The 14,839-nt window shown below is 47.9% G+C and overlaps 1 protein-coding gene across 2 annotated transcripts; it reads left to right on the plus strand.

Moving 5' to 3' along the window:
• The first annotated feature begins 1,173 nt into the window (after window positions 1-1,173).
• Window positions 1,174-14,433, plus strand: LOC116319404 (globoside alpha-1,3-N-acetylgalactosaminyltransferase 1-like). Of its 2 annotated transcripts, none has more exons than XM_031738712.2 (11): window positions 1,174-1,315; window positions 3,740-4,068; window positions 4,757-4,783; window positions 6,538-6,582; window positions 9,006-9,071; window positions 11,024-11,056; window positions 11,169-11,303; window positions 11,390-11,522; window positions 11,608-11,803; window positions 12,701-12,920; window positions 13,006-14,433. In XM_031738712.2, exons 2-11 carry the CDS (start codon window positions 4,010-4,012, stop codon window positions 13,142-13,144), a joined length of 1,053 nt encoding a protein of 350 aa, XP_031594572.1. In that variant the 5' UTR covers window positions 1,174-1,315; window positions 3,740-4,009; the 3' UTR covers window positions 13,145-14,433. The 2 variants fall into 2 exon arrangements, with proteins under 2 accessions (XP_031594572.1, XP_031594573.1); XM_031738713.2 differs by lacking the exon at window positions 1,174-1,315 and adding an exon at window positions 2,106-3,557.
• The last annotated feature ends 406 nt before the right edge of the window (window positions 14,434-14,839 follow it).

Raw genomic sequence — 14,839 nt, forward strand, 5'->3', positions numbered from 1 at the left:
GGAGTTTTTGGGGCAGATAATACTGCAGCACTATGGAGACAACATTACACTACACTATACAACAATGGACCTAAGAGTGTATTGACACCTGAGGTATATGAAGCCATTCATAAAGTATTTGATAGTAAAGCCTGTGGTTTGGATCACATTACTGCAGAACATCTAAGACATGCTAGTTTAAGGCTAGCTCCTGTTTCAGTGCTCTGTTTCACTGGATTTGTGATCCATGACATACTACCGCACTCAGTGTTGTGTATTTTGCTTGTCCCAGTTATTAAGGTCAAAGCTGGAAAAGGTGAGCTGTCTGGATAATTTTAGGCCAGTGTTTTATCTAAGGGTCTAGATAAGTGTGTATCTTTTCCCTGGAAAATCGGTTTGGCTTCAAGCGAAAGCATGGTACTGACAGTGTATATAAGGAAACGTGTACAGGTCCAAAAATTCATCATTCCTCACAGGTTTTATTGATGCTTCTAAAGCCACAGGTTCACTGGCTTTAGATCAAGTGAATCACAGGAAGCCTTTTGGTGAATCAAACCCACGGGAGTTCCTGGGTACATCGGGAGGGTTCTCTCTCACTGGTAGTGGTGTCAGACAGGCTGATGATGATGACAGCAGAGTAACAGTGAAGACAAAACACTGATAAACCATGTTACGTGTGCAGATGACGTGGTGTCTTCAGCCCAAGTAGTGCTGGTTTACAGCAGGTCCTTAATATCTGTACTGAATATGGTGTGTAATAGAGTGTTGGTATGCAGAGCCTGGCAGGTTACAATGTTGCCTTTTCCTGTGTTTAAACTTTAAAAGAATGTTCTTAAAGTTCAGGAAACGGTAAAATACCTCCGTCACTTTATTACAATGTTGTAAGCTCTGTGCAAACACAAGTCCAGTAAACCTGTTTAAAGCATATTCACACAGCTCTATACTGCCCCCTGTGGTCATCTTACAAACAATGTAGCATGCTGAAGGTGCATGTCCCATACACCGATGCACTTCCCTAAAATACTCAGTCAGCTGTTTGTACTTTTAAAGCACTTTAAGAAGTTGATGCTCACTTTGATGCTTCTGCTAACCCTCACCGATCTCCCGTTACTCATCCATCCAAGGAAACACTGCGTGTTTGTGTAAACATTGCGCTGTGTGTAATATTCTGTGTTGTGTTGTTCAATAACGACCAAACGCATCAGACAGAAACACGGAAGCGTTTCAACACAGCACCGGGGGATTAGGGGGCGTGGCCTCGCCTCTCGCTGTGGCGGAGCAGGAAATGAAAGGTCAGACAGACGAAGACGGAGGAGAGCGACCAGCGCGTGCACAGGTAGGTGCTCTCTGTCCGCCCGTGTGTGTGAGTGTGTGTCGCGCTGTTTCCGGGTTGGTTGGCCGCTCCGGGCTGGAAACGGAGAAGCGGAAACATCACGAGGTTTGGTGCCGGTACCGGGTCAGATCACAGGACCAATAATCATGTCTTATCGATTTGTGACGTCACAATATGGCTCTGCGGGGAGGGGAGGGGAAGGGAAGAGACAGGGACGACCGCTGTGTGTGTGTGTGTGTGTGCGCGCGTGCGTGCGTGCGTGCAGTGGCGGCGCCCTGGGCGCAAGCAGCAGGCGCACCTCGCAAATGGAGGGCGCCCTTACTCCCAGCAAATGGGCGATAGAAAACCGATTGGTGCCTACGACATTCCCAATATGCGCTGGCATGATGTCGGGGCAGCATGAGTACGAGCAATTTTTTTTTTTGCCGATGCCTGTGATGCCGCCCCCCACCATGATGCCGCCCCAGGCAACCGCCCATGTCGCCCGTATCTAAAACCGCTACTGTGTGTGTGTGTGTGTGTGTGTGTGTGTGTGTGTGTGTGTGATCCCAGAACAGTTATTTTACTGCACAGAACAGACTCACACACACAGACACACAGACAGACATAACTGCCTCACACATGCAGAGTGTGGGAGTGGTGTCATCCATCTTCTTCCTCGTCTCCAGGGTTAGGGGTCACGGGGGCAGCAGCCTAAGCAGAGAAGCCCGGGCCTCCCTCTCCACCTCCTCCAGCTTATCCGGGGGAACACCGAGGCGCTCCCAGGCCAGCTGAGAGATAGAATCCCTCCACTGTGTCCTGGGTCTGCACCGGGCCTCCTCCCAGTGGGACATGGCCAGAACACCTCACCCTGGAGGCATCCCTGTCAGATGCCCAAACCACCTCAACTGGCTCCTTTCAAAGCCAGGAAGTGATGTCAGAATGAGGAAATGCTCCGAGACCTTAAAACAGGAACAAATCTGTGTTTTTGGAGGGTGGGCACAGCGCTGTGGGCAGTGTTTGCACCGTGTCCATAGCATTGAGCCGTTCCCGTCTGCATGCTGCAGGTGCTCTGACCTCTGTGCCGGAGGAGGACCGAGCAGCTCAGGAAAACCGTTTACCTGTTTCTGCTAAGAGGAGCAGCTGAACATGTGATGTACTGTTAGTGACTCCAGACCAGCGAGGATCTGCTGGAGCTCAGCTCAGGAGGGAGGCACAGGCTTATGATCCTGCACAACAACAACGATTTATTATTGTGCGATCTGTTGTACAATATAAAGCGCCTTGAGGTGACTTTTGTTGTGATTTGGCGCTATATAAATAAAATTGAATTGAATTGAATTGAATTGAACAACAACCATCATTTTCATAGAAACAGAGGGCTGTCATGTGAAGCGTGTGCATACCTTCATGTTGTTCTACGTGAGTGGACACAGCTCCACACCTGCATGATGAGCTGATGTCTCAAGTATTTTATTGACTAACTGAAGAATCAGAAATGAATCTTTTTGTAAATAATAAGAAATCATTAATGGTAAATAGCCTGTATTTGTATAGCGCTTATCTAGTCCCTAAGGACCCCAAAGCGCTTTACACAACCAGTCATCCACCCATTCACACACACATTCACACACTGGTGATGGCAAGCTATATTGTAGCCACAGCCACCCTGGGGCGCACTGACAGACACTGACATTAATATTCGAAGGAGAAAACAAAACTTGCGTCTTCAATGAAACATTGAAGCAAAAAAAGCTTCATTTTGGAATGCTGCAGCGGTGCTTGAATGTGGGCGGGGCTTTGAAATGGTACCGGGGGTCTTCTGTGATGTTCGCCTGAGCACGGTGTGAAGGTTTGATCTGACGACTTTGTGTTACTATGACAACAGCACACCTGTGTCAGGTGACCGCGCTCCATTTACTGCCGTGTTATTTTAGGCCGAGATAACTTCAGACTTTACAGCGCTGAAACACGCGTCTCGGTTTACAGTCGTGAAAAGAAGCTCCGTATAACGATGCGATAAGGAGGTCAGAGGTCAGAGCATACAGGAAGTCAGGGCGGGCTTTAAATGTGATCCTACAGTAACAGGTACTGCTCCCGGAGGTTGTTGGTTGGATTCCCAGTCGTGTGTGAGCAACACCCAAGTCAAAGGGAGCGTGTGTCACACGCACACACACGCATACAACCACTGCTGGAATAAGAGTTCAGTGTGTGAGCAGACAGCTCTGAGAGGAGGAGGGACTGTCTCAGGTAACCTGAGCCACAGGTGTGTACCTGCTGTACCTGCTGATCTTCTTTCTGAGACTGTAGACGTTGCTGCAGCCCCTCCATTCATTAACAAGCTGCTTTAGCTCCTCCCATCTCTCCGCTGATTGGCTGCTCCTCAAAACCTATTAAGCTTTATTAACAGTATAGATTCTCTTTCTCTCTCTCTCTGTCTCTCTGTAGGGTGTGGAGCTCGCTCATCCCCAACACTCGCCTCTGCGAGCAGGATGTGAGTTGCGCCTGAACACTTCAACCTGCTGATCAGGATCAGAGCTGAGCCAGTAAACGCTGCGTTCTGTGCAGACACAGAGGAGTTGGGCTGGTTTTGTTAGACTCGCTGGATCGGAAGCCGAGTGCTGGACGTGGTCTTGGTGGAGCTGGTTGGTGTGGTCCTGATCTGGACCGAGAGACCTGCGAGGATCAGGCCCGTCCCAGTCTGAGCTGGACTGAAAGATGGCCGTGCTCCACACAAAAGCTGTGACTGTGATCCTGTCTGTCACTGTGCTGCTGGGGTGAGTTCATGTACTAATACTACGTTTAATATTACTGTTAATGCAGTGTTTAGTACTGAAGCCTCTGTTCAGTCTCTGCGATGTCAGCTTTGAGCAGAGCAAACACACGAAGCGTGCTCCGGTTTCAGGCGGATCCTGCCAGGTCTGTAGCTCGGTCTGCTCAGGGCGTTTCTCTTTGTGCCCGTCAGCGCTAATCCCGTCTCTGTGTTTGAGCTCGTAGCGTTGCGTCGCGTGGTTCAGGGTTCAGAATGGCACAAAGCCTCGTGAGTGACGGCTGTTTGTTCAGGTGTGTTCAGGCTGATGACTGAAGTTTTCTGTGTTCGTGCGCTCCTATTGGTCAGCTCTATCACAAACACCTGATGATCATGTGTACAGTCCAGTAATATTCCAGTTTTACAGAATGTAACCGCTGACCTCTGCTGCTTTTATTGTGAAGGTCTGACTGAATGTGCAGGCGGAGGTCAGGACCATCGATCGGGTGTTTCTGAGACGTGTCTGTATCAGATAATCAGACACGGCCATGGGCAGTCATGGCCACGGCACCAAGGCGGCGGTCGAGTCTGAGTGTTAGCGTGTTGATGTGTTGGCAAGGAGAGGCGCTCGACCCAACGCCGTTCGGGTTAGGAACACGTTAACGAGCTAAAGGTCTGCTGATTGATTAATGATTGTGTTTGTTTGACCCCCACAGGCTGCTGTACTTGTCCCAGTACTACAGGTAACACACACACTCACACAGACACGCACGATTCCTTCCTGCTAGCTTCCTCTTTGCTAAGTCTCTGACTTTCAGAATAAAAGTCTCAGAGCTTCCTGTCTGAGTTCGAACTGCAGCTGAAACGGTCACGTGACCCAGTCTGAGCGCACGAATCTGCGTGAATGTCGGAAGCGGCATCAACACAAACCGAATGAGACGTGAAGCTGTGTTGGATTCATTGGATGATCTGAGGATGATGTCACAGCCAGGAAGTGTATTAATGTTAGGGTGACCATGCTTTGATTTCCAAAAAAGAGGAAACTTGGCCAAGTCATGAAAAACTTTATTAATACTGTTTGTCACACAGGTTTCTACAAGTCAACAAGTGCAAAAAACTGGTTCGTCACCCTAATTAATGTGTGACAACGTGACACTTCCATGTGCCGGGGCAGCCAATCAGCAGAAAGGGGTGGGTAAAGTGAGAGCTGCCGGTCAGCGCGAGGGCTAAGGAAACCTAACTGGGATTTAGCAATGAGCTAAAGTGGATGTAACGGGGGTCTGGGGATGTTTGGACCTGCTGGTCCCTGAGCTGCAGCTCGTCCACACGTTTGGCGGCTCTCTGCTCCCCATAGGCAAGCGCGAGAGTCTCCGAAGCGCCTGGATCTCAGATCTGTGAAGTGTTTTCCCACTGATGGTTTCCCTGGTTACGGCCGGCTCATGTTTGCAGGACGTCCTGTCCCTGATGTGTTTCTCTCTGCTGTGAAAACTTTTTCCATGACCTGATTTGCATTTCCGTGAAAACTCCGAGCTCACTTTCACTGGCCATGGAAATGAACTCACACGAGGCTTATGGGTTTCGTGGAAGAGTGACTCACCTGTTTCACCTGTAACTGCAGCAGCTGCACATCCATAAGCCACACCCCTGTCAGTGTTTGATGTGTGTGGTCTGCTCAGCTGATTCCAGCATGTTCTCTCTGCGCACCCTGATCAATCAGCTTCCTGTCCACAGGCACACCGAGGGTGATGAAGGTGTGAAATAGAGCAGGTCTGGGATCAGTGTTCCTCTCTGGGAGTGCTGTGACACTCGGCTGATGGTTATGGGGGCGAGGGCAGAGTTAGGGACAGATGGCCGACACCCAAACCCTCCTTTGTTGATTTGCATTTCTCAGATTCATTTTTCTGGGATTTTCTTCCTCACGGCATCTGCAGCTGAAAGAGCAGCTGTGAGCTCTGCTTTGTGTCCTGTTGATGGAGTCGAGTTACACAGAAGGCCTTTTTGTGTCCTCTGTCTGTTTGTGCGCCTGGGCCTCACACCTGCGTCACCCCAAAGCCTCCTCGGGGCTTCCTGCACTCTGCTGTTTACTATCAGCAGGGGGCAGTGTGGGTTAGCTGACTCTGCGACGCGCCGTTCTTCGCTGTTTGACAGAAACGGCTGTTCAAGGTCAAAGGTCGTTAATAAGGCCATTGTGCAGATACAGAAGCTGGAGAAGTGTCTCCATCTTCACGGCGATAACAAGCAGACGTGTCTGATGGCACCTGACCTTGCCCCGTGCTGTGCTGACACGTGATTGGCTTGCACATTTTCTGTTCTGGCTGGTGATTGGCTGTCTGGGACATCCTTGCTTCATGCGCTCCTCTTCTTTTTCCTGCACAAATCACTGAAAGCACTCACGACAACACCGATAATAAGATGGGAGCGGGTTACCGGGATCTGATCGATAACTGGTAACCTGTCGGAGGTGGGCGGGGCTAACTGTGATCTCTGTGTCGTGCAGAATCTATCTGTCCTTTGAGGAGAAGTGGAAGACAGTGGAGGCGGGGTAAGTAAAAAGAACTCTGTGTGTGTGTCTGTGTTTGTGTTTAAGGCGGCACTGATATCAGCTTATCAGCTCTGCCCTCAGCACTGACCTTCAGCACTATCTGTTAGAATGAGTGAAGAAGGCAGGATCCTCTTCATCAGCCTCAATGTGAGGACAGAAAGAGGTGCGACCACCTGTCAGTGTCCACCTACGGAACTGTGCAAAAGTCTTGAAACGTGCAAACATACAGTGAACGAGTCCAAAGCAGAGTGAGTGATTGTAACGATCGGTGAGGTGAATGTGTGGCGTGAGCAGCTCTCGCTCTCTGCAGGAACAATGATCCCACCCCTGTAATTCGAGTAAGTTGAATAACTTGTTTCGAGAAAGATCCCAGTGATTCCAGGAATGAGGAAAAAGCTGCCGAGTGTTTTTAAAGCGAGTTACTCAGTGAATCGCTAGAGTGAAGCTCTTTAAACACGAGACGACTGAAGGCTGCTGCTTATGTCACAGTGTCAAAGTTCAGACAGCAAAAATCCACACGGTCATGTTCACGATGTTGCTGGGTTCAATGCTGCAGGTGATCATTCGAATCATGGGTAATAATGCAGCGGATCAGCTGATTTCTAACTTTTCTGAAGTACTTCACAAAAGTTCTTCCAAGCAGGAGTGTGTTTTCCACGGGAATCCCCCAAACTAATCTGCTGGATATCACCGATTTGTCGTTCTCTCAGTTACAGATCATCAAATCAGGTTTATAAAGTTTAGAAAGAAAGCTGTAGTTGTTTAAATGAGTTTCTGTAAGACGTGGACACTCATTCATATTTGGTTAAAATGAGTCATGAATGAAGCTCAGAGGAATCAGAGATGTACCACAGGCCTTCAAGCTGGCAGTAGCTAGACCCAAAGAGTCAGCGCTCTTAGCTACTTACAGGCCAGATCCTTGAAAGAGTCACACAGCTAACAGGTGTTACAGGTGCTGTGCTGCAGTGGATGAAACAGATCTACAGTGGTATGCAAAAGTTTGGACACCGCTGATCATTTTCATGTTTTTCCTTCATTGGTTGTTTTGATCAGCAATTTCATTTACATATATCATATAGCAGACAAACACAATGATATTTGAGAAGTGAAATAAAGTTTCTGTAAATCCTATAAACTTTATTTCCATCCATCCATCCATTCGCTTCCGCTTATCCTTTTCAGGGTCGCGGGGGGCGCTGGAGCCTATCCCAGCTGTCATAGGGCGTTTCACTTCTCAAATATCATTGTGTTTGTCTGTTATATGATATATGTAAATGAAATTGCTGATCAAAACAACCAATGATTTATGAAGGAAAAACATGTAAATGATCAGCGGTGTCCAAACTTTCGCATACCACTGTATCTAATGGATGTTGCAGGGGCCGATCTACAGGGGTGGCGTGTGCCACCCTAAAATATTCTCCTGCCACCCCAGTTTAGCATACGATTAAAATAAGCTAGCATTAGCCTGGCTACAGTTAACATTGCTGAATACACAGTGTCCCCCCCCACCACCATTAACAGTGGTTCAGCCCATAGCGCAGACCGGCTTTACTGAGAACAGGCAGTAAATCCGGTTTCAGCACGGTTGGTTGGTTGTGACTAATGGGGGGGGGGGGTTTCCTGTTTTAGCTGTTTGGTGGTTTTGTGAGCTTTAACCTCAGATTCTGGCATTTCTGGTGAAATACATTTATTTTTAAATCATTCAGGATTTAATGAATTGAAGTGATTTTATTCAAGTTAAAATTGATTTTAATCAGAAATTCGATTTTAAACCCAGCCCTACTCACTCTGTCCATCCGCCTACGCTTTCAAACGTATACACAGGTAGGCCTACAGGAATGTCTGGACCACAGCCAATCACAGAGGTCCCGCCCCTGACTATCTCTGATTGGCTTCCACCACGATGTGGGCATAGTGTGTGTCTGCTGTTGACCACACGGAGACTTGCAGAGGTTTTTTAACGGCTGGTTGCACCGCTGCGACCGAGGATGTTTTTTAGTCACACCACTGAGGAATTAGTTTCCAGTCTAGAGCCCTGTATGACTCTCTGTCTCTCTTCCACAGCATGTCTTTATCCTGTCTTCCTTCTCTCACCCCAACCGGTCGCACCAGGTGGCCGCGCCCCTCTCTGAGCCTGGTTCTGCCGGAGGTTTCTTCATGTTAAAAGGGAGTTTTTCTTCCCACTGTCACCAAACTGCTTTCAAATAGAGGACTGTCTGATTGTTAGCTTTTCCCTGTGTTATCGTAGGGTCTTAACCTTACCATATAAACCACCTTTGCTGATCTGTGGAACTTGGTCAGTCCAGTCTAAAGGCGTTTTTAAGGTTCACAAACAGACACTGTGTGTGTGTGTGTGTGTGTGTGTGTGTGTGTGTGTGTGTGTGTGTGTGTGTGTGTGTGTGTGTGTGTGCATGCTGCAGATCTGCCATTGAAACCACCAAGTTCAGTCAGCCTGGTATCGATCTCCACTTGGAGTCTCCTGAGCAGTAAGTACTGTTCTTTCTAATCAGCAGCTTCTTCGCTCTGTTGCATCACAGTTTTCATCAGCAGCTTTTTTTTCCTGACAAAAACAAAACGATGCAGTATGCAAGACAAATATTATTACCATGATATGGTCAACAAATAAAAACAAGATTATTCTGACGAGACCCAATCGGACCTCATAAACTTGTAGAAAGTGATCTTAAGGTGCACATTTGATCTGCCTCCAGGAAATGGTCTTGCTAGTTCCCTGTTTCCCGTGAAAACTGATCCTGGGTGTGCAACAGATCAGAGGGCCGGTGCACTGGCCCAGGACAGGGGTCGTACCCTGAAGTCTGACCTCAGGAAATCACATGATAGGGTGGGGCTAGGTTTCACAATGAGCTCACCCAAAACCTTGGCTGATTGTGACCCACACCCGTTTTCACACCTTGGCTCATGTGATTAGGTCAAGCATCATTAGGGGGTCCATTGTCCCTCTTGGGGGGGTTCCCACTGGGTTTAAATCTGGGACTCTCCACCATTTGACCCTAGAACTGAAGAAGCTTCTCGGATGAGAGGTGAAACGTCTTCAAGCAACTAAAAGAAGTTCAGATGCTTTTCTTTCTAAGCTCCTTAGACTCCCCCCTTCATTCAAATAAATCAACACACATGATTTTCAAAAGTGTTTGACTGTGTACCACAAACCCGAATAAATCAAGTTTGCATGATTCATAGAAATATTCTTCCCCCAAAGGCAAACTGCTGCCTCCGACATGAGTCGATCTGATCGTTCTTTCTTGAATGAAGGGTTACTCTTTTACTGGATGTTCTCATAAATTAGCAGGGTTAGAACAGCCGTGCTGACGTCACGTGTGTTTTGTAGTCCATTTTTTGCTGAAGTTAGTTTGTTCAGATATCTGAGCACCACTCTGCTCGCCTCTTATTCCTTATCAACTTTTCTAGCAGATGAAGTTTTCATCAGGTCATGGAAAGGTAGTGAAAGAGGCAGTTTGAGACTGTCCTCATATCTGTGAAATGTTTGCACACTTCTGGCTCCCACCTGCACATCATGCACATTTAGGTAGAAGGAGGCAGGTTTCAGTTTTCTGAATCCTCTGAGCTCCTCTGCTGAGACCATGTGACGGCTGACACCTGCTGGTCAGGAGCAGGAACTGCATGCATGTGACTGAAGATCACGGATCTTTACTTTCATTCTGATCATTCGAGTAGAAGCTGCAGGGTGCAGTTTTCAGCAGAAACACCACTAAAATATTATTCTGATTCACCTACAAAAGGCTAAAAATATTATAAAAACTTCAGCTTTACATCTGCTAACATCCGAAAGTCGGACCCGTCCTGACGTCTATGAGGGCCTGATTGAGAACTGATGGAGGGGACACTGACGTGTGGAGACGTCGCACGTCTATCGTGCATCTTGACCTTCCTGATAAACCTGGATCTGGATCAGGACCTCCTTCAGGATCTGGATCTAACTCATAAATGTGTTCCCAAAAGGTTGGTTCTGTTCATCTTTTCATCATCATCAGGTGACTCCTTCAGTTTCAGCTGGCTGCAGGTTTCCAACCTTATAAACAGGACATAAAACCAGCACCACTGATTTGCAGTGGGCTGTGAGGTCAGTGTATGATCATTAACATGCATATTTTCATGACCACTGATCAATGTCCACGAGTCCCATTCCCAGCGTTGTAGGATAGTGACAGATGTACCCTTAGGCCCCCTCCTCGATTCAGAGATGGTCTTTTCATGTAAGGAATCTCCAACTGAAAACATCCAGATGAACAGAATCAATTTTTTGGAATTTCCTTACCTGGATGATTGAGTGTGCATCAAGTCATCATAAATGCGGTCCTCTTGCAGCACTCCCTGCTGGACAAACTGAACGCGCTTGGCTGCGTCAGGCTCATGATGTTGGCTCGTATTGAACTTTGACCTCTTTGTTTTTGTGTTTCAGTCTGAAGTACAACCAGCCCAGCATCGTGCACGGGTCAGTATCTCTCTCTGTTCCTTTATGTCATGATGTTTGTATTTTTGATAAATATGATGATAATGATGGAGATGATGATGGAGATGATGATGGCGTGTCTCTGTGATGGCAGTCGTGCTGACGTGGTGACGGTGACGCCATGGTTGGCTCCCGTGGTCTGGGAGGGAACCTTCAACTCGTTTCTCCTGGACAGCATCTACAAAAGGAAGAACATCACCATTGCCGCCACTGTCTTCGCTGTCGGAAAGTTAGTGTGACATCACAACGCTCCGGTTTCCCTGCAGGCCTAAAAGCAGCGTCTCTGGCTTTACCTTTGACCTCTCCTCTGCACAGGTACATCATGTTCCTGAAGGACTTCCTGCAGACGTCTGAGGAGCACTTCTTTGTTGGCTTCAGGGTGGACTTTTACGTGTTCACCGATCGCCCCAACGAGGTGCCCAAAGTGAACATGGCGGCCGGCAGAAAGGTAAACGGATCCTGTAACCAAACGCAGCCTCTTGGCGGATTCTTTGTTTTCTGACTCCACCTCCTTCCTCCTCTTCCTCCTCCAGCTGACGGTGCGCTCGGTGCCCAGCTCAAACCGCTGGCAGGAGATCTCAGCTCGCAGGATGGAGATCATCCAGAACCTGATCGAGGAGAAGCTTCAGAACCGCGCCGACTACATCTTCTGTCTGGACGTCGACTCCAAGTTCCACGGTCGCTGGGGGGCCGAGTCGCTGGGAGGACTCGTGGCCGTGATCCATCCAGGTCTGTTTTCCCGCGCCGCCACGAAACAGTACGATATGGTAAATGGTAAATGGCCTGTATTTATATAGCGCCTTTATGGTCCCTAAGGACCCCAAAGCGCTTTACATACCCAGTCATTCACCCATTCACACACACATTCACACACTGGTGATGGCAAGCTACGTTGTAGCCACAGCCACCCTGGGGCGCACTGACAGAGGCGATAAGGAGTTTGTGGTCGGCGTTTTAGCTCGATCAAAAACAGCACACACACATCTGAGTATTCCCACATCTGTAAACATCAGCAGAGAACCTCCCGCCCTCGCCTCCACTTCCCGAAGAAACAAAGTCTGGCTGTGGGTCTCCACGGTGACCGCCGGTCAAATGTCTCACTTATGGTCCAAAACAGCATGTAGGGTCAGAGGTTAAGGCTGTTTTGGTGTCTTAGGATGTTTTTACTGAAACATGCCAATGTCTGACCTTTGACCTATGACCTTAAGGCATTACATACTTAAACATTGTATTTTATTATCTTTATGACTGGAGCAGAATTGGCTGAAATCTTTGGCTTCTGTACAAACAATGCACAAATTTTAACAAATTTGTGCATTGTTTTACGTGATCTGGTTTCTGGAGGTCAAACTCAGTTTTTAGCCAATGTAGCTACTTAAACCATCGCAGGCCTGCTATATTGTTATAAGGTCAAAAACAGCAGGCGTTACGTTTATGGCATTATGATATGAAAACAGAAAAGGTACAGAGACATCAACCCTAAAATGGTAGCTTGATCTCCTCTGAGTACATCTCAAAAACTCTGGCCGAATTCTGAAAAAGATTTCAGGTGCGTTCAGTTCTGCTTTCTGCGGCTTCGCTCTGCCCTGGAATTTTTAGTGACATCGCTTCCACCTGTGTCTGCAGGTTACTACAGAGATGACCGCAGCAAGTTCCCCTACGAGCGGAGGCCTGCCTCCAACGCCTATGTGGCTCCCGGGGAGGGGGACTTCTACTACTGTGGAGGGGCGTTTGGGGGGTTGGTGCAGGAAGTTCACCTGCTCACCAAAACCTGCCGCAAGAACTTTGAGGATGACACCAAGAAGGGCATCGAGGCAGCTTGGCAGGAGGAGAGTCACCTGAACAGGTAGGAAAGGTGGCTGGGCAGGTGCTGGATGTGCTGGTCCTTGTTGTTATCGTTTGATGATTCTACTTCCTGCTTCTTTACTCAGGTACATGTGGATCAACAAACCCAGCAAGGTGCTGTCACCTGAGTACCTGTGGCAGGACTTCAAACCCAAAAACCCAGAGGTCCAAATCATCAGGTTCTCCGGGGTCATCAAGAACTACGCCAACATCCGACCCAACTGAACCAGACCAAACTGGACTGAACTGGGTGAAATGAGCCAGTGTAGGTCTGACTTTGGGAAAGGCCTCACACGTCTGACCTTCACCCATAATCCCTCTCAGGAATCATTTTTTAACCCCACCCCCAGACCTGCTGGATTACCTCTACTGAGCATGTACAGTTTTTAAACAATTTATGCTATTGAGTCATAGAAATGTCCCGCCCTCAGTCCTGTGCCCCGCCCACATCGGTGCTCCAGACTAGCCCCGCTTCCAGCTGCAATATAAACCAAAACAGCGACTTTAATGAAGTTTCATCAGTTTGACCTCAAATGTTCTAAAAATGACCATCTGCTACACAAAGTGCACCTGCGGCCGGGTTCACAGGGTCAGGTGAGCCTGCTGAGCAGCGAGGATTCGTCAGTTTTGAGTTTAAAAAGATTCCAGCTGAAGAAAAACAGCTGGTCCCATTCCTAGTTCCTGTGTTTTGGTTTTGTAGACAGCTGGAGCGGTTAGCGCTGCCCCCCTGAGGTCTTTGATCAAATTCATGGAACTGCGGTCAGGACATTTTCCTCTCGTTCCCCCGATTCTGAGTTTCTTTGTGCTTCCTAATGTTTGTGTTTGATTTTTTTATAACTTTTTCTACACATGGAGCTGACAGGAAGCTCAGCTTCACCTGTCCAGGTAAACGTTAGGCTGTTAGGTGTGGGTTTGCTGCTTGTTTGACTGCAAAACTGTGATGTACCTGCATGTTTTTACCCACGATGCATTTTTCTAGCCTGACTAAGAGTCTCTTGGTGTGAGAAAGTGAAGGTGCACATACCTCAGTGTGCTTGCTGCTCTCATCCTGACTCGATCACCGTCTCAGGTAGTCTGTGTGACACAAGTCACAAGAATCACCAGACGTGCACACGGGACCACCTGAGGGTCTTCACGCTAACGGCGCTCGAGGTCCCGTTAACAGTTAGTAACCTGTGGGCTGTGATGGGTAGTGAGCCACAGGAGAACGGTTTAGGGTCATGTGACAACACCGGCCAATACATAGGGGTAGAAAATGTAGGCATGTCACAGTTTCAAAGCTTTTATTTTGAAACATGAACATGGTGCTGTGGGGCAGGGATGGTTCTTGGGTGCCTTTTAGCTCAGGTGCACAAACACACCTGCAGCAGGTGTGCCAGTCTGAAACGGATCTCTGCAACATGTGACCTTCATTTCCTCTGTTGTGCTGTTCTGTACATTAAGGTCCTGTGTGATATTCTCTGTGAGGGAAGCTGCTTCAGTTTATTCAAAATAAAAGTATCAGATGAACATTTTATTTATTTTTTATTTCAATCATATATTTTGCATCTTTCAGCTTGAAGCTGCTTTTTAAGCTCCATACCTCTGTAACCCGCTATTATCAGACTGTGGGCTGGGTTCTGGTTCTGGTTCCCAGACTAAACTGTCCCATCTGATTCTGATTCTCTCTGGTTCCAAATTCCTTTGACTCTCCATGAGGAAGAGGAGCTCCTGGACTCACTGGCAGCTGATGCTTGCTGCATACCTGTACCAGCTCAGACCTGACACGGAGCAGAAACCCTGGACTGGGCAGTCTATAGATACCTGTTGTACACCTGTTCAGAACCGTAGACATCATCTCGGATTTGTTATGGTCCAATGTTGTCAGTGTTTGTTTTATGTGTGACTCCTCCCACCAGAGGATGGCTGTGGGTTTTTTCC

This window comes from Oreochromis aureus, linkage group 4, assembly GCF_013358895.1.
Source record: "Oreochromis aureus strain Israel breed Guangdong linkage group 4, ZZ_aureus, whole genome shotgun sequence".
NCBI classification, from domain to species: Eukaryota; Metazoa; Chordata; class Actinopteri; order Cichliformes; family Cichlidae; genus Oreochromis; species Oreochromis aureus.

Excerpts from the sequence above, each read along its gene's own strand:
- LOC116319404 (XM_031738712.2), top strand. The coding sequence starts at position 4,010 with ATGGCCGTGCTCCACACAAAAGCTGTGACTGTGATCCTGTCTGTCACT. Across the intron at positions 4,069-4,756 it reads TCTGTCACTGTGCTGCTGGG|GCTGCTGTACTTGTCCCAGT; the intron begins GTGAGTTCATGT and ends TGACCCCCACAG. Across the intron at positions 11,304-11,389 it reads ACTGTCTTCGCTGTCGGAAA|GTACATCATGTTCCTGAAGG; the intron begins GTTAGTGTGACA and ends TCCTCTGCACAG.